Genomic DNA, 26,694 nt, shown 5'->3' with positions numbered 1-26,694 from the left:
ATGTGCTCACATGGGTTTTAATTATTTTATTTTATATAAAAAGTTACTTTAATCGTATAGCTCATTTGGGATAGTTTGGATACGATCGAAACTTTTTTTTTTTTTTTTTTTTCATTTGAACTTGTAGATGAACAAGATTGAACCATCCTTATTTGCATCATTTGATGTTTATATTAATGGCACTGCTTTGGATTAAAACATGGTCAACTCTCGATTGAATTAGATGAATTTTTGAGCTCTTTATCTCTGCTCATCATCTTGCTTGTTCCTGTCCTTGCGCATGGTTTTAAATTTTTTTTTGCTAATAGCAGCCAATACTTGTCCTCTAAACCTTCTACATCTTTTATTCTTTTCCATGATTCCATATTTTGGATACTAAAGAGCTTGTGTATCTCACAAGTTACATAAGACAATCAAGGCGAGCAGTTGTATTTAGTTTTCGGTAGCAAATGATATATGTTGTATATCTTCTGAGCCAAGTTTTTGAATTGATTATAGATCTTGCTTCTCTTTTGTGTCTTTTCAATCTGATATTGTCCATTTTTCAGGATAAAAAATTATATTGTTTATTATATTAAACAAAGGATGGGAGTATACAACCGTAGTAAATCAGACCCTTATTATTTACAAATGTTAATTTTGCTTTTATAAAGGAGAATTTTTAGCGACATTAAATTATCAGCTCAGTTATGTCACTATTAGAGCTATATTTTTTTTAATGTACATAACATTCATACGTAATCTGAACAGATAGAATCATATGAAAGGAAGCTTTATTTAAGCAAAAAAAAAAAAAAAAAAAAAAAAAAAAAAAAGAAAGAAAATAAAAGAAAAGGCTGTATTTCAATCTGTTTAGCACAAAGAGATGCTTAAAAGAGACGAAATGAATGTATTTACCATCAAAAATCGGTTGAGGACATTATACAAAAGAATAACATTGATGTGATATTAAAGATTACACCAGTGCAAATTGCTTAACGTGCATGAATGTTATTGAGCTTAAAAAGAGTTCAGGAACAACATTTTACCTTGTTGCACAGGTTCATTTTAACAAAAAGGATAGCAAGGGAACAATAGGACTTTATATTAAATTACTGCTTTATCTGTGTATATGAAGCCTTGAAAATTGCTTGTAATCAAATTGTTATGAATTCCTTAAAAAAGCTGCACCTGCCATAACAAGCTTGCCTCTCCCTCTTCTTTCATCTACATTTTTAATTTGCTTATGAATACACTGTGATCATTCATGTGGCTTGCTATAAATTTTGGCTATAATAATGCCTTATTCACACTTGTTAAACCAAAGAAAGCATCAAGGCAGATTGGATAATGCTTATCATCGTTTAATTGTCACACATGAGACAACAAAGAGAAAAACCAAAATCAATTTTGTACACCCAAACAGAAAAAAAAGGGGGTAGAAAGAGACAAAAGGGATTGCATAATACAGAAAAACTGGTACGTTGGTATTCTCACAAAGCATGAGGGATAATATCGCATGATACATTTAGATGAATTCATATTTATAAAAAAGAAGGGTTCAATGAAGAAAAAACCAAGTTAAGTTGTACAAGATGAAAAGTGATGAATTAAAAGCAAAATAGCTTTTTTTTTGTTAAAAAAAAAAAAAAAAAAAAAAAATAACCGCCATTTGTGTTGCTTTGTATGTTCATCACCCACGTGTATTTTGGTAAATAAAACTAAAAGAGAGTAAATTCTTTTTTTTTTCTTCTTCTTTTTTAATCATAAACCGTCTTTTTTTTTCCACTTTTTTAATGTCACTTATTACAAGATACAATACAGAAGAAGATGGTTTATATAAACCTAATTATAATAATAGTATAGACATATGCCCAATTGCAACACCTCCTATTCCTGCTGCTAATTGTAATAATAATAATAACCATACAATAGTAGCAGATTATAATGAATTAAATCAAGATAACAACAATAACAATCTGATTGAATCACCAGTCTTAAAACGACATTCAACTATTACTTCTATTCAGGAGCAACTAGAACCAACAAAGACCATCCCACCCATGTCACGGCATTATTCAACTGGATATCCATTAAAGTCAGTACGACAATTGATGGAAGATAAAGAAAAAGTAGATTTAATGAAACGTTCAGAAGAATTTCAAAAAGAATTAAAGACGAGAAGAAAGACATTCAAGAGACTTTCGAGACTTTTGCAAGATGACACAGACGATAAGGTATTGATGGGCACACGTATTTCTGAGGGACACCGAAATTATGTGTTGATGTACAACATGCTCACCGGTATTCGAATCGCTGTTAGTCGAGTCACTGCAAAAATAGATCGAGATTTGACAGATGAAGACTTTATGGCTGCTCACAAGTTGGCATTTGATGTCATTGGTGATGAACTAACACCAGGTGCAAAGTATGACTTTAAATTTAAAGACTATGCTCCTTGGGTGTTTCGTCATTTAAGAGAAAAGTTTGGAGTTGATCCTGCAGATTATTTAGTAAGAAAAAGAGAAAGAGAAAGAAAAGATGAACTTATGACTTTAATAGATTTCATTAACAAGTAAATACATTCTTAGTGAATTGGGTTCACCTGGTAAAAGTGGTAGTTTCTTTTATTATTCAAGGGACTATCGTTTCATAATCAAAACTATCCATTATACTGAGCACAAGTTCATGAGAGATATATTAAAAGATTACTATAACGTAAGTAGATAATTAATAATAAAAGCTCTCCTTCTCATCCAAATCATCTCTATTAGCATGTTACTGAAAATCCTAATACACTTTTATGTCGATATTACGGTTTACATCGAATCAAATTACCTCACGGAAAGAAAATTCATTTTGTAGTCATGAGTAACGTATTCCCACCAAACAAAGATATTCATGAAACATATGATTTAAAGGTACGACAGTAAAGACTCGATTTAATATACTTAATCCTTTCGAATAGGGATCTACACTCGGACGACTTTTACCTGAAGAAGAAGTTTCTAAAAACCCACATGCGGTCATGAAAGATTTAAATTGGGAAAAGAGACAAAGAAAACTTCATTTGGGCCCACACAAAAGAAAATTATTTATAGGTCAATTAATTAGAGATGTTACGGTACGTTTCTATTCATTTGCAATCTGTATGATTCATGCTTATATTCTCTTACTTTAGTTATTATCACATCTCAATATCATGGATTATAGTCTGCTGGTTGGCATCCATGACATGCTTAGAGGAAATAGAGACAACATTCGTGATTCGACACTACAAACATTTCAACCCAACACGAAATCAATTCAACGAAGGATCACACAGATGAGACATAGAACCAGTAAAGCGCAATTTGTTCGTGAAGCTATCGCCGAAGCAAACATACACAAATTAGATTCCTCCCAGTTACCAGAAGAGGTCCTTGAGTAAGAATACAGCATGCTTATCTTTCTAATCTTGTTCTTTGTGTATTCACTCATCTTTCCTAGACGTCGTAATTGTGTATTTTATGCTGATAAAAGTGGTGGTTTCCAAGCAACAGATGAAGAGAATAAGCCTTTACCGGTTTTGTATTCTTTGGGTATCATCGATATCTTGACACCTTATGACATGAAGAAAAAATCTGAACATGTCTTCAAATCAATGACAACAAAAGATAAAAATGGCATTTCAGCCGTCAAACCTACTCAGTATGGTCAAAGGTTCTTGGAATTCATGGCTCGCTCTGTACTGGAACATAATGATGATGTACCTCATGAATATAAGCTTAAAACTAAAACAAAGCATTTTTTTAAATAAAACTATATTGTAGAACTGAAAGCCTTTTTTTTTTAATCTCAATACAAAACATATTAATCATTTCTGAAAGAGCAAGTGTGATAATGTGTTTGCGAATACGAAAAAGTAAAGTAAACATAGCTTAGTGTATACTTGAAAAGAAATCATACTCTATGGAGCTTCTTCTTGAGAGTTAAACATAGAGTCGATACACCCTTTGAAATTCTATCGTTCTATACGTGAATGACACATTGAGAACATTTTCAATTTTGCGTGCTTTTGATTTCATAGTGTAGTCAACAAAGGCACCGTAACTCAATAAATGAAATCATCAATAGCAAGAGATATATCAGCGACTCATATTGAATGCGCATATTGATCCTTGATAGTTTACATCACAAGAAACTTGAACCAATTGTTTATCACTCTTCAGACAAATAGAGCTTTAGCTTATTCTGTACAGAATCAGTCGTGATGGCAGTTCCATGCTAGACATGTTGTCTGAATCCATGTTCTTGGATGCTCCAAATGCTACTGAACGTATTTAATATGTGCATGCGGACTATATCGCCAGCTGTAGCAAATTACGGTACGCGAGAACAACTGGTGAACGTGCCTTATTCAAGTATTTCAGTTCAATTACTGAATTATTATTTATTTGATAAGGAACAGGCATTTTGTGTAAAATGATAGATGGCTAAACTACATGAATGCTAGATACTCTTTTTGATGTTGATGATACGCTTTTAGTGATGAAAACATTTGGCGAGATAATTCTGTTTCGAATGAATAGTTGATTCTTTGTTTTCCTGATTGTCGCTACAAAAAAACTATTGAATGGTATTGGGTTTGATGTGAAGGATAAAGCCAGATGAATAGTTAAGAACGGTCCGGGCAAATAAGTAAATAAAAAAAAAAGAATAGACGAGTAAAGGCTAATGACGCATGTAAATAGGTGGAAATCATACACAAGACATTTCAAGTCAATAACTTTACAGAATGTCTTTTAGTGGCCCAGAGCATTGACAACTCGACATGTTAAAAGCAAAATTGTTTTGTTATTAACATACCAAATAATGGATCGTACGCGATGCTTTTTTGAATGACAATCGACAACCGTATCTTAGGATTGATATTGAATAAGATTGATAGAACTATTATTAATACTTGAAAGTGATGTCTAATAAAAAGTGACAAAGATTGAGACTCAAACTGAATTAAAGTGTATGGATTCTGATGATACAATTAGAAAAAGGATTATCAACAGTTGAATGCTTTAAACTACTGTTATTAGTTTTAATGACATCATCATCATTTTTGCTACCAGTGCTTTATTTTTATTATAATCATTGTTGCATTATGATATGATTCGGAATACTTGTAAAATCAATTAATTACAATCTATATTTGTAAGTCAATCAGTTGTCATAGGAACAATAATCCATTTTGATCAAATAAAAATCACAACGATTTGGTTCCCGATTACGTCAAAAAGGGGACCCCCAGGACCCCGGGGGTTGGTTAAAATGTCTTTTAATTCTTTAATTGGATAAATTCAACTTGCTTTTTTTATTTTGTACCTTTAGAAAAAGCTGTTGGAGTGAAAAAAAAAAAAAAAAAAACACACCACCACAAAAAAAAAAACTCACATGCTATAATTTACGTTTTTAAACTTGTTTAAATGAGTACACGCAAACTTTTAAAGTATGGAACAAAAAAGGCAAAGCACGGGTAAGAACATGTCGTTCATATTTTAATACATTACAGTACAAAACATAAGAAAACAAATACCTTTGATTATTTTCATAAATTATTAAAAAGAGGTACATACAGCGTTTATTTACATTAAAGATCCGATGCTTACTTTATATGTCTTATCTATTAGCCGTATATAAATCATTGTGCCTCTGATTTTCAATTTATCTTTTTTTTATCTCTATAATCTACCACTTGGATTTGTTGCTTTCCTTGTATTCATAAAATGCCTGACAATTCCACTTTAACTGGATCAGAACCTACTTATACATTAAATAATGGTGATACAGCTTGGGTTATGATTTGTGCTTGTTTGGTTTTCTTGATGGTAAAAAGTTCAGTGATATAAAATCATTCAATTCATTTTCTATATAGTCTCCTGCCCTTGGGTTCTTTTATGCAGGCCTTGCTAGAGCAAAAAACGCATTATCGCTCATGTATTTGACAGTACTTTCTGTTGCTGTGGTATCATTTCAGGTATTGTTTGTAGATGAACATACTCAATTGATATTAATTTTATTACTCATTTGTAGTGGTATCTGATTGGGTATTCACTCACATTTTCAGAAACAGGTGGCAAATTTATTGGTGATTCAGGTAAACCCATTTGTGACAGAACGTTAAATATTCACACAAGTATCATAGCCCACTTTTTGTTAAGAGGTGTAGGCATGAAACCGGCGTTGCCAGAACAGACAGTTCCTGCTTCAACTTTTATGATCTTTCAAGTCATGTTTGCTGCTCTTACACCAGGTCAAGAAAAAAAAAAGATCATCTTATTTTTTACAACTGACACATCTTTTTCGTCACAGCTCTTGCATTTGGTTCGGCGGCTGAACGTATGTCCGTAAGTTGCTAAAAAAAATTGCCTTGTTAAAAAAAAAAGTGTGAACTGAAGCTCTTGTTAGCTTGGACCTTCTATTATTTTTATTTTTGTTTGGACAACCGTTGTTTATGGTAATTTTTTGCATAAATGCTATTGAGAAAAAAGAAACTAATTCTAAAAAAAAACCAGATATTATTACTTGCTGGGTGTGGGGACCTAATGGCTGGTTGTTAAAGTTAGGCGTCATGGATTATGCAGGCGGAACACCCGTTCATATTTCGAGTGGTTTAGCTGCTGTTGCTTATGCAATGGTTTTAGGAAAACGTCGTGACTACCATGAAAATGTAAATACGCCCCATAATGTTTCCTTTGTATTCCTTGGTCTTGCTTTAATGTGGTTTGGTAATGAGAGAGTTTTTTTTTTTTTTATGAATTGCATAAAAATAACCTGATTTTTGTTTTGTATAGGTTGGTTCGCATTTAATGCTGGTAGTGCTTTAGCCGCAAATGCACGAAGTGTAAACTCGCTTGTTTGCACCCATCTCTCTGCTTGTACTGCCGCTATCGTTTGGGTTCTGTTGGACTATCGTCATACTCGTAAATGGAGTATTATCGGCCTCTGTACGGGCGCTGTTGCTGGCCTAGCTACCATCACACCTGGTTCTGGGTTTGTGAGTCCTTCGAGCTCTCTTGCCTTTGGTGCTATTGGTGCTGTTGTATGCTATATTGCGCTTTATTATAAACATAGAATGGGTATCGATGATGCCCTTGATGTATTTGGAGGTAATAAGCCTTGAATGTAAAAAAAGGGTTGCTTAATGCGTATTCTTAAACTAGTACATTACATTGGTGGACTTGTTGGCCTAGTCTTGACCGGTGTCTTTGCTCAACAGAGCGTGATTGCCCTTGGTTATCCCGAAGGCACATCACTTGATTCCATTCCTATTGGTGGCTGGCTAGATGGCCACTGGATGCAAGTGCCCTATCAATTAGCAGCCATTGTCGCCGTCTCTGCTTGGTCGTTTGCTGTGACTTACATCATGCTCGTGATTATCAATATGATACCTACCCTTCGACTTCGTCTTGCCGATGAAGATGAAATCATTGGTACAGACTGGGCTCAAATGGGAGAAAGAGCATATGGCTATCTTCCATTTGAAGAGGAAGAGGAAATTGCGTATCATCGAAATCGTAGTGATACAGATCTTGAGATACGCTCGATATCTGCCGGTAGTGGTAATCACATCAAGAAGCATCGATTTGGCAGTAAAATCAAAAAGCTTTTGATGACCGACAGTCGTACTGTCATCAAAGGCGTGCCTGATTTGGTAGAGGCACCCGTCTTGGATTACGGTCAGCCAAAAGAAATCGGTGGCTCAAATATGAGTGCTACAGGTGGGAATTTACTGCAAAAAACGAATGCGCTCATAGAACAAGAACGTCAAGAGATTGAACCTACAGATATTGAAAGACATCCAATGCAAACATTAGAATCAGGTGTCACTGCCGTTCCAACTCCTGAAAACCTGAGTGGTGGTAGCAGTAGTAGCCATTCTCCTACATAAATTCATACCCTCTGTAATTTTTTGTTGTGTGTTTAAAATCTTTTGTATTATATCCGATAAATAAATATAAAAAGTCAATTCGTCTTAGAAAAAAAAAAAAAAACTTTTTTTTAGTAGACATTAAGGATAATTCAATTGTTCTAAATAACTTGAGTTTAGGCATGATTTTAACAAAAAGGACTTATGGTTCATTGTAAAATATTTTCCTTCCTCTTTCCTCCTCTTCATTCTTTTCCCCTTTTGAATTTAACCTCCAATGTCCAGCATAGCTACCAAAACAATCACCCGAAGGATTCATCCTACAAAGACATTTACTAGTTATTACACGTTCACGACCACTGCGACCCATCTCGCGACCTTTATCGCTCTACCCAGCCAAAGCGTGACTCATCCGCCGCCCATAAAAGGATGGGAGCATCAGATGAGTCGCAACTGGCCTATCCTGTTTGCGTTTGCCATCATCGGCGTGCTGGCCATCATCGGTCTCCTGGCCTATCTTCCTTGGCTATTCTGTCACCGATCAGGCAGCAAGAAGCTTGTTTTGGATGGTACCGAGAAAAGCCCGAAGGAACCTTTTATGCCCTACATGCTACCCTGGATCCCAGACAGCCTCCCAGAAAGTGAAAAGCCCGAGGGACTGACGGGGATCACTCGACATCTGCAGCCTCCGATTGAACAAAAACAGCCTACGTTCGTACCCATTCATACCTCTCTGAATTTAGTGCCAAGATCGGAAATCCTGAATGACCCAGAGCGTAGACGGGGTGTGGACGAAGTGGACCTGTGGGAGAAGAAACGAAGTGTGAGATGGCAGGCACCTCGATCCGTGACAGTGATTGAAAAGGTTTCTTTGGCAAGAGAATGTTCATCTGAATCTGCCTCAAGACAATCCTACAGTCAATCCTCTACGATCAACATGCAACGAACGGCCACGATCCCTTTTACCCATCCGAATCAATCCGAGGTAGGCATGACATGATTTAAAAGAAGGTATTTAACCATTGTTTTTATTGATCACAGACGTCAAAACAGAGCGAGCACGCAGACTCAACCAGGACAGAAAAAGAGGAATACAACGCGTTTCACATTTCTGATTCATCAAGAGACACTCAGTACGTACGGCAGACGATGAATGAAAGTAAGATAGAGATTAGCAATAGTCAATGGCTTCAATTCACCGGAAGCAAATCATTTTAATAAAGCAAAAAAAAAAAAAATTAATGTAAAATATATGCGTATCGTGTCATGGTATCTAATCTTTCAGAAGAAAAGTAAAGAGTTAACAAAATGAATTGATTTGCTGTATGTGGATCTTCTTGAAGCATACGATTGAATGATTCCTTGCTCATCTTCCAATAGATGGAATCATTTTCGGCCATCAAGGATCTTGTACGTGTAGGGCTAGAGACAAACATGCCCATCTCACCTACCACGGTGCCCGGCAAGATCGTCTCGACCGTCACTGGTTCATTGAGAACAGCCATGAGGCTCCGAAGTGAGCCTTGCTCTAGTACCAGCAGATAATCGCATGGATCGCCTTCTTGATAGATCATCCTTCCCTTTTCGACCGTGGCTCGTTCAAAATAACGACTGAGCTTGTGAAAGAATTCGACGGAAACATCAGGGAATATTTCTCCAAAGGTTTGAACCAAGATGAGGGTAGGTTGGGTGGTATTGCTATGTACAAAAGGGGCATTGGATTCTAAAAGAAAGAGGTTATTGCCCTGTTGACTGGTTTATCTTGTTACCTTTAAGGATATGATGGATGGCGTTGTGCAACATTTCATGACGTGGTGAAGACCCAAAGATCGGGAAGTGATGATTGACGTGTTTGATGTCAGGGATGTTGCTGTCGGATGATGTTAATAAGGCTAATGTGAGGTGTTAATGACCAGATAAAACCTCATTTCTATTTTTTTTTTTTTTTTTTTCACCTTGTTTGGGTCTCTTGTTGAAATAAGCTGTCAATAATATGTTCTCACACCATTCGATAGCATCTGTAAAATGCTCAAAGCACTTGAGATCCCCTTCCATATCCAGCTGATCAGCCCACACACCAGCCTTGATCAACGCCTTTTGTGCATCCTGAGCTACACTGCAGAAAATCATGTACACCTGACGAGCACGCAGCAGCCGACGGATACGAACAAAGGCTTCAGCCGCACTAAAGTCCACGCCTTGAACCAACTGCAGATCCAAGATCAAGAAACGGATCGGATGCGTATCCCAAGCATGTTCATCCAGCATGGCACGAATCGCACGCTCCACTTGACCGATCGTGCCAAAGAAGAGGTAATTCTGGAGCTTGACAATCTGAATCTGACCACCGACCTCGTTCAGGTAACGTTCTTGGCGATAGAGTCGACGGACGGCCGAACGCATGTAGTTGCCCGTGCAGGCAACACGGATCGCTTCTGTACTGCGTGCGTTCTGTACCACAAAGAACACACAGGCCATCATGATGCCTACCAAGATTCCCTCGACAAATCCCAAGGCGGCCATGCAGGCAATGATCACACAGATCGTGATGTATTCAAGATAGTGAACCGCACCCCAGGTATCGACCAGGGCTTCCTTCAACAGGTCGAGACCGAGGTGGAAGATGAGACTGCCGACGACCATGATCGGGATGTAACCCACAATCCAGGGACCAATCATCCAAAGGGCTGCGGTTGCACCAGCCAGCATGATACCAGCCACTCTGCTGTCTCCACCGGAACGAATGAAGAGCAGTGAGTTTGTGTAGACCAAGTAATCTATGACATAAACCATCAGTCTCTCTTTCTCTCTCTCGAGATCAAAATCCCCTTCTTACTTTGAACTGAACCAAAGAGACCCGAGACAGCATTGGATACACCGTGTGCTACCAATTCTCGATTGACATCCACATCGTCTTTATTGGTTGAGACACCCAATGCGGGTACATTGATAGGCACATGAAGCACACCTAAGATCAAGAAGGGTCAATACGAGAAAACAAGAAAGAAAACCTACCAAAGAAGGTCAAGGCCAACATGGCTGGTAATGTCTCGGCGATCGCTCTCCAATTGACCGCCTTAAAATCATACAGTGTATAGAAATGCCAGAAGGGTGTATCGCTTTCAACCAAGGGAAAGATCCAACCTTGATTTCGGAGCATGTTGACGTCCAGACCAAAGATGAGTGCGATGAGATAAAAGACGAGAGGCAAGACCATGAAGAAGGTGGGTACGACCAAGGGAGAGGTGATACGAGCCTGAATGACTCGAAGCAAGATGGCCACGGCAAAAGCAGAGAACCAGAGTGCAAAGGTGTGTGAGTCCAAGAAGAGGGTCTTGAACATGGGAAGGGTGTATTCCAAGTCATGATCGAGTCTACCAGAGACTTCGATACCGGTTGCGATCAAGAACCAACCCACACCACCGATGGTACCCACCAGGATATGTCGAGGAAAGAATCCGATGAGGGAGCCTAGCTTGAGTGCGCCCAATAAGAAGAAGGCGAGACCGGTCATGATGCTGCTGAGGGCAAAGGCAACCATGGTAGAAGCAATGACCGCATTCGAATCCTCTGAACCGGTGACACTGATGATCTTTTCCACCCTGAAATGATGGGTGGTCAAAAGGAGAAGTGAGAAAAGAAGGGTACTTACATGATGTGTAAAAAGGGAACGACTGATGATAAACAAGTTAGACTCAAATTATTTTTCCAATCTTTCCTTACCTTCAATCATCATACTTTAAATAGGTTAATTATCATCTTTACATCCATTCATCTTTCCTTACCTTCCATTTCCACCATCAAACGCACTTCCTCCAAACGAATAAACAAGTTGAGAGATAATACAACTAATAGATCACGTATCAGCACCATCTTTGTCATTCATTCGTCATCACTTACCTCACAAAAAACATCGCTATCCCATCCGGACCAAACGCAGCAAAGATTGGATTGTTCAGTGGGAAGGTGATCATGCCATAAGAGATTGCGTCCAGCAAGTTGAGCAAGAGGCCAAGGATGACAGCGGGCACATATTGAATCGGTTGTGTCACACAGTGTGACCAATCCTTGGGTTGGTTCTGCCTCTTTGAATGGGGGTCCTCTGGTTCTGGCTGGACTTGACCTCTTTCTTCATCCGCCACTCTCACTTCCTGCGTGGCGGTCGCTGCATAGTCTTTCGAGAGCTGACGTCTGATCAATGGCTCACTTTCTTGCTCATTTTGTCTAAATAAAGAACTCAACATGGATTCTCCGGAGGGTAAGGCGGGTGATATCGGATTTTTCATAAAGTGATCGTTTTCACTTGTGGGTGAAGAAGGTGTGCTGTTGAGGTATTGATCCCCCAAGGCAAGTGAATGCGCTCGGATGGACTCAATCGATGCTGAATATCTTGCTTCACTCGCTATGGAACATGAGTTTAGAATAAGGGTAAGAATGACAACTTGCCTGGTTCCACATGAAGATGTGAAGAATAATAAGATCGAGAAGGTATAATTTCATCATCAATCACCCTCACTGGAATGTCTCGAGGTGAACTTGTAGTGATCGAACTACTCTTTCTTTTATCCATTAAAGTAAAGAAAAAGAAAAAAAAAATCCAAACTTTATTTTTTTTATATAGCATAGAACAATCTCCGGCGAGTGTGTATGTTATTGTCGTGTTTCATCGGAATATGAAAAAAGAGGAAAAGAAAAAGATGGATTACGAACAGTAAAGAATGAGTGGATTAAAAAAAAAGATTGTTTTATTTTCTTTCTTGCATCCTTTTTATTATCATTCAATCGAGCAAAGAAAAAAAAAAAAAAAAAAAAAAAAAAAAAAAAAAAAAAAAAAAAAAAAAGAAAAAGTAACACTGAAAATCGGGTCTTGGATATACGATTCTTCTTATTGTGTATCAAAATAGGATTTATATTATTTTGTAGGAGTTTCAGATGGTTGTAAAGATAACATTATCATCTTGTGGACAATAAAACCTGACAATTGAAGCAAGTCATCAACAGAGGAGGCACAGTCTTGTCTTTCTTTTTTTTTTTTTTTTTTTTTTAATAGAATGACAATAAAGCATAGACTCTGACTCAATCGATGGAGTGAATGAAATACAAGAGAAATGAACAGAAAAAGAGAGGATTGTTTAAAACATGAGGCTTGATTCTGAACGCGTGAGATGATGTTTTGAAGATGCAAGAAAAGAAAAGGTTTTGTGTTGCACAACACGAGAATGATTTCTTAAATGATGTATCTTCAATAAAGTAAGCTGAAGACTGGATAAAGTTTAGGACAATCTAAAAGTCGACTCCCAACTCTTTGAATGGTGTTACAAGTCTTTATTCTTTTGTATCACCAACAGAAAGGACAAGAGATCAATCTGTTTGAGAATAAATCGATTGAGAAGGCATCACACGATTTTTATCTTCAAATAGTTTTCCAAGAGCATCGATCCACATCTTTCTTTTTTCCATTGAATAAATAACATTTTCTGATAAAGTCGATTTCTGTCCAGAGGCTGTCTTTCTTTTCTTTGCTTTTTGATTACGCTATGAAGGATGTTAGGGACATGTGGTGAAAAGAGGATGCGTTATTTACAAATCGTTTGATATATCCTTGTTCTACTTGACTGTCCAACGTATCCAGTACTTGTGTGTATTGTTCAAATTGAAGTTGACAGTCTACTATTTCCAATAGCTTCTTTTTTCGATATTCATTCATCTCTACTTGTTCTTTATATTCACGTCCAATCGACCTTAATTCTGCACAAATCTCATCATCTTCTTTTGCATTCCAATCAATCTATGTTTTAAGCATAAGAAACAAACCATCACAAAAAACACATACATCATCATCCGTAAATAAGCCTGCGTATCTCAATTCTCTTTTTAACCTTTCCTCAAAGCTCACAATATCCAACTCGCTCAATCTCTCTTCTTCTTCTTCTTCTTCCTCTTCTTCTTCCTCTTCTTCTTTTTTCACTCTATTCACATTGTCTTCAGCCACCAGACTAGAAAGTAACCGTTCAGTCAACAGCCCAGCACTCAAATCATCTTGAGTCAATTGATCTTCCGTGATCGGTTCCTTGACAAATCTCACCCTTTGTACATCCAGTGAACTCTGTCGGGTGGACTGTACGAATTGATCCTCTCGAGACCACTGATCGAGATAGTGTTCACCCAAGGGAGGTATCAGATCAGGCCTTGTCTCTTCTGATCTTTCCAATAAAAACTGCCGATCTTGTTCTGTCAGTGGTCTCAGGTAAGGTTCCATCGCGGTCCAAAAGGTAGTGACAGGTATCTGATCTTTTGCTTTGACTCGAATAAAATCCGGTTCTTCTTGATTTGCTCGCGAGATCCAGCTCGCCTTTTTGATGAGATTGGGTGGTGACATGCTGTCATATAAACGATGTTTTAATCTGACGTGTGGTGATTGACTGTGATGTCGTACGGCTATGGATGCATATTAATCATTGTGTCACTCTGAAATCAATCCAACCTTCATCAGCACTCTCTGTGTCTTCTCTTTTCCTTGTTTCTAAACTATCATTGCCTCAGACAGAGACCTTCAAACTTTTCTTTTTTCTTTATTTACCTTTCCTTATTGAATTCATTTTTTGGTGAATAGATTGTATCAGAAAAGAAAGGATCTAAAGAATAAGGGTTATGATAATCCTAGCGATAGATAATAATTACCCGATTCTTGCTTTATTCGCGTCTTGTTGTCTATTGTATGTCAGTAAATAAACAATCTTTTGGTTTCATACCTTCTTCATTCTTATTTTTTATATTCAAATTATTCAAGTCTCTTTTGAGATCTTGCATCCTATTCTCTGAAAGTGGTAATAATACTTCAAGATCAGCTTTAATCGATTGTAATTCATGAGCATCAGGAATGACCAGTGGTTGTTGATGTCCTAGTCTGATGATTGTCGTTGTCTTTGTTGAAAGTGGTTGTGGTAAACTATATTGACGCGTGCTCATGATTAAATAAAAAAAAAAAAAAGAAAAAGAAAAGAAGCTGTGAAGCATAAAAAAACTGAATTGATAAAATGAGAGTCACGTGAGACTCATGTGGATCCAAGTGACAGATCAAAATTCAAAACTATCTTCAACAAGCTCTCTTCAACAGAACCTGTCAGTAAATAAGAAACATAAAGTAATCAAAAAAAGAATAAAAAACTACATGTTCTCCCCTTCACCCCTCTCCTTTTTTTTTTTTTTTTTTTTTTTTTTTTGCGTCATTTATTTTTATTTGATTTGATTTTTTTTTTTTTGTTTTTTCCTTCTCCTTTTTTTTTATTATTTTACTTTCCTTTTTTTTTTTTTTTTTTTTTCTTTAATAAAAAATGACAGAAGATAATCATCCTTCAAATCCATTTTATTTTAATTATCAATCCAATAATACACATCATTCTTTATTATTTGAAAATACATATCATCCACAACAAGGTACAACCATGGTTTAAATAAAAAAGAGGTTGACTTTTTTGCAATAGAATATGATAGCATGTTGTCTCAGCAACCTTCTTTATCATTGGATCATTCTTCTTCTTCCTGTCAATCTTCACCTTCTCTTCTTTACGAAACATCTTCAACGCGTTCGATAAAGAAGCAACCAAAAAAGAAGATCAATTCCGAACTAAAACGACAGATTCATATTCAATCGGAACAGAAAAGGAGAGCTCAAATAAAAGATGGTTTTGATGAATTAAGAAATGAATTACCGACTTGTCTCAACAAGAAAATGTCCAAAGTGGCTCTTTTACACAGAAGTAGGTCTCTCTCTTTCTATTCTTTCATTAACTCTCTTTTTTTTCAAAGCCGTTCAACACATACAACATCTAAAGAATACTCAGACAACGATCCTTGCAGAATTAGAACGTCTTTTAGCAGAAAATGAACGATTGAGAAAGTAAGGCTTTGTTATCTTGTTCTTGTTCTCATTTATTTCTAGATTTAAAGATAATGTGCTTCAAAATCAAGCATTGGAAAAGATGTATTCTTTATAATTCAAACCCTTTTATGCCCCCCTCTTATTTCTTTACCCTTTCCTTTCCTTTTTTTTTTTCTTTTTCTATGATCTCCTATGTCAAATAAAATAATACACACACACACACACACAATCACATTTGATTTTTTATTTATATACTGCATTAAAGAGTACCACCCAGCACATCCGTATTGGCCAAGGCTAATAACATCGGATCATCAAAGTATTTGTTTATGCTCACATCTTCTGAAAGACCCTTTCTTCTTCTTGTCTTCACCATGAAATCCCTAGCCAAATGGGATGCAGGACTAGGCTCTAAAGGTTTAAGGACAATATTTGTATCGAGTGGATCTCCAGGTACGATCTGCCAGTGATCAAAGATCTGTTGACAAAACGCTTGTCCTTCTGTATGTGTTCTCAAGTCAGTCTCAAATCCACATGAATCAATCACTGGAATATAGGCCTTGACGGTATATAAAGGTGATCCTGGTTTAGGAATATCTTGAGTGACGTGACCTCTTCTTCGTTGTAATACTGCATAGACTGCAGATACACAATCTGCCGGTGCTTGAATTTCAACATAATATACAGGCTCCATCAATCGTGGTGTAGCCTATCATCCCTATCAGTCATCGTTCTCAATTCGTTCATTGCTTACCGTCAAAAAGGATGAATAACACACACGACGTGCTGTCGGAATAATCTGTCCTCCACCTCGATAAATGGGTTCACTGGCCAAGACGGCATCCAATATCTTGAATTTCACATTACGAATCGCTATCAGACACCCGTCAGTTTCTCTCTTTCTTTCTCACTTTTATTCTCTTACGTTCATCACACAAAGGTCCTTCTCTTGTACCCCACTGGAATCCTTGACGTACGGAATCCTTTACTGAATAAAGCAACTTTTTATCTACTTCAGAAGATAACGTGTCATCCATCAATAGATTAGGTCCCATATCGTCAGGTCCAAAAGCCCACACGGATCTAGACGCAAGTACATCATATCCATGCTTTGTCTCCAAATGTTTACCCAGCTTACTCTGTGGCCATCGAATATGAACCTCACCCTGTTCAATCTCTTCAGCTAATTCTTTTTCAAGTGGTTCGGCAATAAAAGTCAATTTGTTTCTATCATCACCGTCAGTCATTCACCCTATCTTTTTTTTTCTTCTTCTTACTTTTTATTCGGTGTCTCTGCAAAACATTTTAATGCAGATGTTTCCACTACTGTTTCACAAAATCGTACCACAGGATCGGACACTTTTAACTCGATCTCGGCATACATTCGACGAAGATCATGCAGTACACAATCTAAATAGAGTTCACCTGTACCCAGCACGATATGTTCTCCTGATTCTTCTACTCGGGTGGTCACAATCGGATAACTCTTGTTAATCTTTCGAAGACCATCCAACATCTTGGGTAGTTCAGACGGATTGACGGGCTCGATCGCCACCTTGAGTGTAGCAGCCGTAGGGAACCGAAGAGGCTTGAAGATATAAGCATCCTCCTTTGTCTTCTGATCCACCACGGTCGCTGTTTTCATAATCGAGTTATCCACACCACCCAACAAGACCCATCCACCCGCAGGGACACCTTCTACCTCAACACGGTATCTTGATTCATAAATCCAGGTCTGTTCTACCTTTTCCATCGCCATGTCTTCTTCATCATCGACCGTATAGCTCTCACCCAACACACGCACAATCTGTCCTCGCTTGACACTGCCACTGAACACACGTCCAAAGGCTTGGAAACCAGTGCTTTCTTCATTGTTGAATAATTTTGTTACATGAATCATCAAGGGACCGTCCGCATCACATCGCTTCATCGCATCCACCACCTCACTGTCCATCGGTCCACTATAGATCCTTTCCACTTTCTCTCTCGCATTTTCCGCAGGCGAAGGCACATGGCGAGCGATCATGTCCACAAAGGCGCTGTTGGATCCAAAGAATTGGCTGAGCACAAGACGAAGGAGTGGTTTGACATCCATCTGATAATCCTTGTGCTTCAAATAGATTCCCAGTGATCTCAGCGTCTTTTTTAGCTCTTCCTGATCTTCACCAATCACTTGTGCATACAGCTTGTAGAGTGGTTCAAGAATAAAGTGAACAAACGTACGCTTATTTTGACTGTGGCTCGATTTTCGATGAAACGTGCCCTGTTCGGGGTTGATAAACACATCTCCCCAAAGTCGTTTGGCAAACGCGTCTGCATCAAATTCGGCTTCGTATGAATCCGCATAAAGTTTAGCAAACGATTTGAGTGAAAAGGTCCATCCGATCTGACTGGAAGCAAAACACACATTGCCTAATTCAGGTGATAAACGCATGTTCTCACCGCCTGGTGTTGATCTAAAGCAAGGTTAATCACAATGATCACAGTCCTATCCACTGTTTACCGAATGATCGTATTGACTTCTTCAATCGCATGGCGTAATTTAAAGTAAGCATCGGCAGGAGGTAGCTTCAATTCCAAAATCAAACGGTCCATTTTATTAATGACCAGTGTCATGGCCAAGCCTTCACGTACACAATGCTTAATGACTTGTTCTGTATTGATCATGACCCCTTCGACTATATCAACTAGAATCGCAACACCATCAGCCAATCGAGTGGCTGCAACGACTTCATCAATAAAATTCGTATGACCTATACATCATGTCAGGACAACATGTCATCCCTATCCCTGTCTCATTACCTGGTGTGTCCAACACGTTGACCAAATAAGACTTTTCTTTTAAATCTTGCAATACGATTGTCATCGGCATGCTCTTGAGCGACACACCACGCTCTCTTTCTAATATGTGTGTATCTGTATATCTCTCGGGTTGTTCTACATTAATCGGTATGTCGTGTGTTTCAGATATCAGCATGTCCACAAAGGATGTCTTTCCGTGGTGAAGATGTCCGACGATAGCAATATTTCGAATCAAATCAGGATGATTCATTAAATCTACCATGAATCTATACATAAACTGTCAATCAAAACACAACATCCGCTTTCTATCCTCCTTATATTACTCTTTGCTGTAATTTGTCTCTGGCAAATCAGTTTCAAACACGTTAAACTTTCGAACTTGAATAGGAGCAATGATGGGTTCACTTAAAGGCTGTGTGTCTTCTTCTTGTACTAAAGTCTCTACTTCTTGTCCATAGACTTCTTCAGCTGAAGGATAATATTTTTTATCTTCGTGTAAAACGATTTGATTAGGAGGAATCTCTGTGTTCGGCTTGATCAGTCACACTGCACAAAAAAAATTCAAACGGGCTCGCTCTTACCGTCTATTTGCATCAAAGCAGATCCTTCCTCACGACTTTCTTCTTCTTCTGGTTCCTCAAAAGCAGGTTCCTCCAAATTGGATTCCTCCACTTCTTGCATTTCTAAATCTTCCTCTTCGTCTTCAAGATCTGGACCGAGATAATTACCAAATTCGTCGTAAAGTGAATCATCCATCTTTATCAATTGTATTTAAAGGGCTTCAATACAAAAAAGCAAAAGTTTGAAGAAAGGGATTAATTTTTTCTTTTGAGCCCACGTCATTTGTGACTTTATTTCTCAAGCTGAGAAAGAATTCATGACATCCAAAGCTCTCTCTCTCTCCGCAAATACACATTGAACAAGATTCAAGCTACAAAGAAATAGAACCGATGGAAAAAAGGATGAAATGAACAAGAGGAAAGGGGAAAGAAAGAGAGAGTGAGAGAAAGAGAAAGAGAGTGAGAGAGGAGTCTAGGGAGGTGATTGAATGACGATGAGGTGGTATGATGCTTTTTTGTGTACTACATTATGTGAACAATTCAACTCGTGTTGATTATTATTTTATTATTTATTTCTTTCCCCTCTCCTTTCTTTCTTTTCTTTCTCCTCTAATTTTTTTTTTATTATTATTATTATTTCGTTTTTAAAAAAGGAGCAAAACAAAAAGAAAAGGCTTTTTTATATAAAATGGAAAAAGCATATAAAGAAGAAATAACAACATTTAATAATAAACCACCCGTTTATCTTGGTCGACCCCAACAGATGAAACGATCATTGGATGTCACCAATACCTTTCCGCCTAATCATCCATTAGCCAATTTACCTTCACCTTTTCAACAGCAGCAGCAAGCTCGGTTACAATATTATCATCACAGACCACCTGTTTATGTTGAAAAGCCAAGTTTTGGTCTAAGGGATTTTGAATTACAAGATACACTAGGTGAGTTGAAGATGACTTGTACAAAAAGATAATAATGATAAAATAGGTACTGGTACATTCGGAAGAGTCTTTTTAACCAAATTCAAACCATCCAACAAATATTATGCAATGAAAGTATTAAAGAAGTCAGAAGTAGTTAGATTAAAACAAGTAGAGCATTTATTATCGGAAAAAGAAATATTAGCTTCCATCCGATTTCCATTCGTAGTCGATCTGTAAGCACATGTAGCATTTAGCCTCTTGCTTACCTTTTTCTATCTGTAGCTTTTGTACTTTTCAAGATGATTCTAATCTGTACATGTTGCTTGAATATGTCGTCGGTGGAGAACTATTTACTCATCTAAGAAGAGCAGGAAGATTTACGAATGACATGACAAGATTCTATGCTTCAGAAATTGTGTTGGCCATCGAATACCTTCATTCAAAGGACATTATCTATCGTGATTTAAAGCCTGAAAATTTATTAATTGATCATCAAGGTCATATCAAAATTACCGATTTTGGATTTGCGAAAAAGGTAGTCGACCGTACTTGGACATTATGTGGTACACCTGAATATTTAGCTCCTGAAATCATCCAAAGTAAAGGACACGGCAAGGCAGTTGACTGGTGGGCATTGGGTATTTTGATATTTGAAATGCTGGCTGGGTAAGTAGGATGAAGATGACTAGCGGATAATAACAGACATTAGATATCCTCCTTTCTTTGATGATAACTCATTTGGTATTTATGAAAAGATTTTGATGGGAAAAGTTCAATTCTCTGCTCATTTTGATCTACTCGCCAAAGATTTATTGAAAAGGTTACTGGTCAGTGATCGTACGAAGCGATTGGGTAATTTAAAGGTAAATATAGAACAAGCCTACTCCTTCCACTCTCCTTTCTCATCCACCCCCCCCCTTAATTACGATAGGGAGGATCAGAAGATGTAAAGAGACATAAATGGTTTAGAGGCGTAGACTGGATAGGATTATTAGATAAAAATGTGCGGGTAAGTAATAGGATGGGCAATTGAAAAGAGAACGAGTCTGATCCTTTCACAGGCACCTATCATTCCACCTTATTCTCATCCAGGTGACACTAGTAATTTTGAAAAATACGCCGAGACATTCGATGGTCTGTCTGACACGGGCAATGATCCTTATAAAGACCTTTTTGTTGACTTTTCATAATCATCCATCCACACTGACTCTCACATATTATTATTCATCTTATTATTATTACTATTACTACTCTTTATATTCAATGTACATGATACCAACAATAAAAAAGAAGGAACATTTACAATCAGTGGCAAATCATCGTCTGTTCAACAAAGGAGAACTCTCACTTGCCACCTTTATAAATCGGGACAGACAACATGTTTTTCATCGCATCTGTCAATAAAGTCTAGTCTTGGCCTAATAAAGAGTTTGAAAAAGGAGTCTTTTGATTGGTTCTCTCTCTCTCTCCCTTTTGTCTGTGCACAACAAGGGGGGGGGGATGAAGAGGAACAATGGAAAGGTTGGGTTTCTTTTTTTTTTTTTTTTTTGTAACAAAAACAAAAATCGATGGCATGAAACAAAAAATTCCTTTTGATTCACACACAACACCCTCTTTTAGTTACGCAGCCGTTTCGGAATTTAGCTTTTTTTTTTTTTTTCAGTCGGTGGTGCAACTGAAGGTTTAGGAAACAAATGACGTGAGCTTTGCTTTCAAGAAGTGTCACCACTTTTTCACAAGATACTGCCTGATGACAACATTAGATCTATGCCGTTTGAGCAAGAATCTGATTTCACTAGGATTATCATAGTCTGTCTTTATCCAATCATTCTTTTTTTTCTTCTTCTTCTCCTGTTCTTTTGTACCCGGGTTCTTTTGTTCTTTGTGACACACGGCGTATTTATTGTACCGATCGAATGCTGAAGAAGCATGAATGTTTTTTTTATTTGTTTTTCTTTGACAGCTTTGTGCCCAAAACAAGAGGGTTCAAAATCTACTTTCTTGATCTATTCCTAAACATCAAATGAGACTTGTTTCGAGAGAAAATTGAAAGAATTGAGATTTCTCTGTTGAGATACAACAGGTGGATGAGATAAAGTTGGTTGATGTAAGAGATGAATGGTAAAGAGCAGGTCAAAAATAGTGTGGGTGTGAACGGAGGAGTATACAGCCCTTTTGTTTTACATGTGAATTTAAAATTGAAGATTTCAAAACTTTTTAAATTTCAAATTTATAAATTACAAAACAACTTGTCATTCATCCAAGTGATTCTATTCAGAAGACCGACATTCAACCATGATTCGCTCATTCAATTCTCTTCACCATCATTGCTCAGTGGGATCATCGTCTTTCCTCCTTTTTTGGAATACCCCCGTGGCTCATTATTTTCTTTTCAATTCACTGTAAACAGTATAGAAGCACACATTACACACCATCTTTATCTTCTCTCTCTCTTTTTTTTTCTTTCCCCCCTCCTCCCCCTCTCCCTTTGATAGTTTCTATAAAAATTACAAGGTTTAGTAATTGCCTTGGCATTTTTTTTTTAAATTCTTATTTCAAGAATCCAAGAAAGGGAAAGACCATTGCTTCAAGTCACAAGCAAATAAAACAATTTAATCTCAGGTACATACTCTTGCATAAGAAACTCACTGAATTAGAAAATGAATATTTTAGAATTTAAAAAAAAAAGCAAGTAATGAAAAAGAAGAGAGCATTTTGTATACATTTTAAAAAGTTCAATGATAACAGGTTTACAACTGGGATGACAATGTGTTTAATATAAAAATAGAGTAAAGATTAGGATGGACTCTTTATGTTCTAGCTTCATTTTCGTTATATTTCAGAATTCTCAGTTTTAATAAGCAAAATAGACTTGAACAATCAAACCTAAAATGTTATCCCAACTTAAAACTATAAAAGCACCCTCTTTTTTCTTTTTTTGTCAACTCACTCCCCCCCCCCCTCCTATTCCTTCCCTTTCTCTCTCTCTCTCTCTCTTTCTCTGCTACTCTATTTTCTTCTTTCCTTTATATCTTTCAAGAATCAACATGAAATCCAACCTTCCTTCAATCACCAAATTGGAAACAAATGAAAAGCAAGATATATTAGTAGAATGTGAGTGCGGTCAAATACTAGAGAAAGGGTGGAACTGCGATACCTGCAGAATGAATTGTCCTGGATGTAATCGAGCTTTGTCCATTGGTGAATATTGTACTCGATGTTATATACAATGCCAACAGCATGGTCTTATGAAACTATCCGATAAATCAAATAGAGCATGTTCTCAATGTAGTCCCATCATCACTGTACCATATACCTTCATCTTTTTCTACACTTCATGATATTTATTCATAAACACATCTTTTTATTTTGCATCCTTTCTACCTTTTTAATAAAAATAAATGATAGAATGCGTTCATCTATCGACACATCTGTTTCTTTTCTCTCTGACTGCATTCTTTTTTTTTTCTTTCTTTCTTGTTTTACAGTGAAATATAGTGATAAACTCACCCAATATATATCCTTTCTTTTTTCAGATTAGAAAAAGGAGTTACTTTCTCATCCTATCCGTCAAAAACAAACAACTTTGAAAAAATGTGTAAATCAAATTGAGATTCCTTTTAAAAAAGACGCGAAAAAATAAAAAAAATGTACTCCTTTTTTTATTTGAGATGGATTCATCCAAGGGAAAAAAGTTTTGCAAAATTACGAGTATCAATCCTCATACGTCTTGAACATAAAATGAGTGTGAAGTGACTTTTAGGACAGATAAAATAAAGCTTTTAACAAGTTTTGTTTGAGCCCACCTTTTCTGTAATTTTTTTATACTTTTCAAATTACGAATAATCGTATTTTTCTTTTTTTTCTTTTTCTTTTATATTCATTCTTTTTTTTTTTTATTTTTTTTCTTTTGTTCAACATGGAACAGGCCATTTCTACAGAAGCAAACAGTCCACAGGAATCATTGACATGTCGTTGGAGAGATTGCAACAAAATATTTCCTACTCACTCCACACTTGCCAATCATCTTTCAGAAGATCATGTCGGTTGGAAAAAGGGAGGCTATTTTTGTGAATGGAGCAACTGTGCCAGAAGAGGAGCTAAATGTCACAATCGATTTGCTCTAATGATGCACTTACGCATTCATACAGGTGAAAAGCCTTTTGAATGCAATTATCCAGATTGTGGGCAAACGTAAGTTTTTCAAAGGGAGATCTTTTTGTTGCGATTGCTGACGATAGGTTTAGTTTTGGTCGAATGGATGCTTTAGCGAGACATAAAAAGGCAGAGCATGGAGAAGAACAGAGTGGGTCATCATCCAATTCAACTTCCACCCTAAAATTAAATATGAAGAGATCAATGAAAAGATCGTTATTTGAACCAAAATTGAAAAAGGCCAGAATGCTTTTCAACAAAAGCACGGGTGGTTATTTAACCTCGGATGATGAAGGAGAAGAAGAACTTGATCTGACAACAGTGGAAAGTAAAATAAGCAACAAATTATTATTAGATACAAAATCAGATTACAGTCAATATCGACTTGCAAAAGCACAATTGAATTATTTATTAAGAGAAAATGAAATGTTACAAGATGAACTCGATATCGCTCGAAAAAAATTGAAAAGGCTGAGAACAGAGAGAAGAGTATTATTGGATTCTGCAATGGCATATGATGAATAGATAATAAAAAGCTCAAGTAATTCTGACATCTTTACAATGATCTTTGCCTGAAAATGGTAATGGAAGATGTTCATCTGAGCAGGAACGGGTGAAGGAGGCTCAAAATTATTAAGATTGATGGTGTGAATTACTTGATATGACTCTATTACCCTGTTCAGATGGATTGATTCTCCTCTCCCTTTTTTCAGTAAATACTCTATTTGTAAACAAGAAGATTTTTTTTTTTCTTTTAATTTTCTTCTTTTTGTAACATTTTCATTGTCTTTATATCCAATCAAAAATTAGAAAAAGTATGCACAATACGATTCAGAAAAGTAGTCATTTTGGAAATAAAGAAAATACAAAAGAACAGACTAAAAACAATGCCTTCTGGTATAATAGCATATTTCATTGTATCTTTTCATCCAAATCACTTTGGTCCAACACAGCAAGTCTCACGTTATACTTCATCGGTTGCACATCTGATTCTTGTGCGTCAAACAGTTGCAAAGTGAGGAAAAGGTAACCTGACACTCTGCATGCGGTTATAAAAACAAGATATCAAAGGCTGGGTATTGGCATGAATACAAGGCCTGTGCGATTACACGGATATCAAATGTTAATCATTTATTTCCTTCATTCAGTGAACAATGCTAGCCTTGCAACAAAAGTTGTAGTTGGCGATAAAGAGAAGGAGTGTTTAGTAAGAAGTATCTGAGCTAGTTTTGTGCTCTTAAACCTTTAATCAATACTAAAAATACTCCCTTTATGCTGCCCTCAAAGAACGCTTTATGAGGCATATCTCTATTAAAATGAAAACTCGGCAAGTGGCTTGAATTCTCTAGCCAACTTTTTTTCTCCTCTTCTAACAATGTCAACTGAAGAAATACCAAACAAAAATGAAAAAGGCAATATCAGAGTATACTGTGGAAGAGAATATGATATTACGGATCCAAAATTTGCTGGATTAAGCAAGAATGCCATTAAAAAGCTATTAAAAGACGAAATGTGGGAAGAAACAAGGGGAGATCGTACAAGAGAAAAACGCGAAAAATTCAAACAAAGAAGAAAAGAGCGTAAAAGGCTTGTGGAAGAAGGTATACTCGAGCCACTGCCAAAACGATCCAAATCAAAACACATGACGATCGGCAATGTGGGTGTCATTCTTGACTGTGCCTTTTCTTCTTTGATGATTGATAAAGAGATTGGCTCTTTACGACAACAACTGGGAAGAAGTTACAGTGCTAATGTACGTGCTGAAAAAGAATCAATGAAGATGACATTGACATCAGTGGATGACGTTTTAATAAAAGAAATGGATGCAAAAGCACCTTCTTGGAGAAACTGGAAAAACGTTGAAATTAGTTCAGAATCCTATATTGAAAAATTTGATAAAGAAAGTCTGGTTTATTTAACTGCAGATTCTGAAAATGTTGTTCATGAATTGGAAGAAGGAAAGACTTATATTGTAGGTGCTATTGTGGATAAAAATAGATATAAAGTACGTTAAAAAAAATACAAGTTTTTCTCAAAAACTAAATGATTTTTTTTTTTCCTAGAATCTTTGTAAAAATAAAGCAGATGAACAAGGCATCAAGACAGCTCGATTACCAATTGGCGATTACATACGTTTGTCCTCTAGAAAAGTACTTGCAATTAATCATGGTAAAAAAAAAAAAAAATGCTGTTATATAAAACATGTATTGACATATATTATTAGTTTTAGAGATTATGGTAACATGGCTTGATTGTCGTAACTGGGAAGAAGCGTTTATGAAGGTTATACCAGAAAGAAAACTAAAAGATTGCGAATTGATCAACCAAAATGAAAGTGAGGATGAAGAGCAGCACTTACCAGAAAAGCAGGAAAGTGATGGTGATGCACAATAGAATAGGGAGGAGGGAATATGAATATTGTGCGAGTGTAAATAAATGACATAAAACCGTCTTAAACTTCCTCAAATTCTATATCTTCGTCTTCATCTT

The 26,694-nt window shown here is 36.7% G+C and overlaps 10 protein-coding genes across 10 annotated transcripts; 7 read left to right on the top strand and 3 right to left on the bottom strand.

Moving 5' to 3' along the window:
* Positions 1 to 1,665: 1,665 nt before the first annotated feature.
* On the top strand, positions 1,666 to 3,778 carry RO3G_04374 (uncharacterized protein; the record flags this gene model as incomplete). Its single annotated transcript, XM_067658964.1, has 7 exons — positions 1,666 to 1,690; positions 1,846 to 2,492; positions 2,542 to 2,697; positions 2,754 to 2,900; positions 2,948 to 3,103; positions 3,161 to 3,405; positions 3,469 to 3,778. The coding sequence occupies 7 exons, from the start codon at positions 1,666 to 1,668 to the stop codon at positions 3,776 to 3,778; spliced, it is 1,686 nt and encodes a 561-aa protein (XP_067515065.1).
* Positions 3,779 to 5,738: 1,960 nt separating this feature from the next.
* On the top strand, positions 5,739 to 7,903 carry RO3G_04373 (uncharacterized protein; the record flags this gene model as incomplete). Its single annotated transcript, XM_067658963.1, has 9 exons — positions 5,739 to 5,840; positions 5,888 to 5,989; positions 6,046 to 6,109; positions 6,158 to 6,265; positions 6,325 to 6,359; positions 6,421 to 6,469; positions 6,528 to 6,740; positions 6,807 to 7,121; positions 7,176 to 7,903. The coding sequence occupies 9 exons, from the start codon at positions 5,739 to 5,741 to the stop codon at positions 7,901 to 7,903; spliced, it is 1,716 nt and encodes a 571-aa protein (XP_067515064.1).
* Positions 7,904 to 8,159: 256 nt separating this feature from the next.
* On the top strand, positions 8,160 to 8,882 carry RO3G_04372 (uncharacterized protein; the record flags this gene model as incomplete). Its single annotated transcript, XM_067658962.1, has 1 exon — positions 8,160 to 8,882. The coding sequence occupies one exon, from the start codon at positions 8,160 to 8,162 to the stop codon at positions 8,880 to 8,882; it is 723 nt and encodes a 240-aa protein (XP_067515063.1).
* Positions 8,883 to 9,120: 238 nt separating this feature from the next.
* On the bottom strand, positions 9,121 to 12,168 carry RO3G_04371 (uncharacterized protein; the record flags this gene model as incomplete). The annotated part of the gene is made up of 7 exons (XM_067658961.1): positions 9,121 to 9,605; positions 9,652 to 9,774; positions 9,838 to 10,659; positions 10,719 to 10,850; positions 10,898 to 11,484; positions 11,668 to 11,730; positions 11,783 to 12,168. The coding sequence occupies 7 exons, from the start codon at positions 12,166 to 12,168 to the stop codon at positions 9,121 to 9,123; spliced, it is 2,598 nt and encodes an 865-aa protein (XP_067515062.1).
* Positions 12,169 to 13,243: 1,075 nt separating this feature from the next.
* On the bottom strand, positions 13,244 to 14,261 carry RO3G_04370 (uncharacterized protein; the record flags this gene model as incomplete). Its single annotated transcript, XM_067658960.1, has 3 exons — positions 13,244 to 13,417; positions 13,467 to 13,670; positions 13,716 to 14,261. The coding sequence occupies 3 exons, from the start codon at positions 14,259 to 14,261 to the stop codon at positions 13,244 to 13,246; spliced, it is 924 nt and encodes a 307-aa protein (XP_067515061.1).
* Positions 14,262 to 15,216: 955 nt separating this feature from the next.
* Positions 15,217 to 15,879, top strand: RO3G_04369 (uncharacterized protein; the record flags this gene model as incomplete). The annotated part of the gene is made up of 4 exons (XM_067658959.1): positions 15,217 to 15,319; positions 15,367 to 15,642; positions 15,692 to 15,782; positions 15,825 to 15,879. 4 exons carry the CDS (start codon positions 15,217 to 15,219, stop codon positions 15,877 to 15,879), a joined length of 525 nt encoding a protein of 174 aa, XP_067515060.1.
* A 144-nt stretch (positions 15,880 to 16,023) lies between these two features.
* Positions 16,024 to 19,322, bottom strand: RO3G_04368 (uncharacterized protein; the record flags this gene model as incomplete). Its single annotated transcript, XM_067658958.1, has 8 exons — positions 16,024 to 16,473; positions 16,519 to 16,637; positions 16,690 to 16,991; positions 17,042 to 18,220; positions 18,268 to 18,517; positions 18,567 to 18,832; positions 18,890 to 19,088; positions 19,148 to 19,322. The coding sequence occupies 8 exons, from the start codon at positions 19,320 to 19,322 to the stop codon at positions 16,024 to 16,026; spliced, it is 2,940 nt and encodes a 979-aa protein (XP_067515059.1).
* A 492-nt stretch (positions 19,323 to 19,814) lies between these two features.
* Positions 19,815 to 21,239, top strand: RO3G_04367 (uncharacterized protein; the record flags this gene model as incomplete). Its single annotated transcript, XM_067658957.1, has 5 exons — positions 19,815 to 20,067; positions 20,114 to 20,282; positions 20,332 to 20,715; positions 20,759 to 20,912; positions 21,111 to 21,239. 5 exons carry the CDS (start codon positions 19,815 to 19,817, stop codon positions 21,237 to 21,239), a joined length of 1,089 nt encoding a protein of 362 aa, XP_067515058.1.
* Positions 21,240 to 23,968: 2,729 nt separating this feature from the next.
* RO3G_04366 (uncharacterized protein) lies at positions 23,969 to 24,729 on the top strand (the record flags this gene model as incomplete). Its single annotated transcript, XM_067658956.1, has 3 exons — positions 23,969 to 24,243; positions 24,297 to 24,532; positions 24,560 to 24,729. The coding sequence occupies 3 exons, from the start codon at positions 23,969 to 23,971 to the stop codon at positions 24,727 to 24,729; spliced, it is 681 nt and encodes a 226-aa protein (XP_067515057.1).
* Positions 24,730 to 25,579: 850 nt separating this feature from the next.
* On the top strand, positions 25,580 to 26,598 carry RO3G_04365 (uncharacterized protein; the record flags this gene model as incomplete). Its single annotated transcript, XM_067658955.1, has 3 exons — positions 25,580 to 26,209; positions 26,268 to 26,373; positions 26,429 to 26,598. The coding sequence occupies 3 exons, from the start codon at positions 25,580 to 25,582 to the stop codon at positions 26,596 to 26,598; spliced, it is 906 nt and encodes a 301-aa protein (XP_067515056.1).
* Positions 26,599 to 26,694: the final 96 nt, after the last annotated feature.

The sequence above is a fragment of the Rhizopus delemar genome, genomic scaffold (genome assembly GCF_000149305.1).
Source record: "Rhizopus delemar RA 99-880 supercont3.3 genomic scaffold, whole genome shotgun sequence".
Taxonomy (NCBI): Eukaryota; Fungi; Mucoromycota; class Mucoromycetes; order Mucorales; family Rhizopodaceae; genus Rhizopus; species Rhizopus delemar.
The sequence above is the reverse complement of the archived record's forward strand: the minus strand, read 5'-3'. Positions and strand labels throughout refer to the sequence as shown.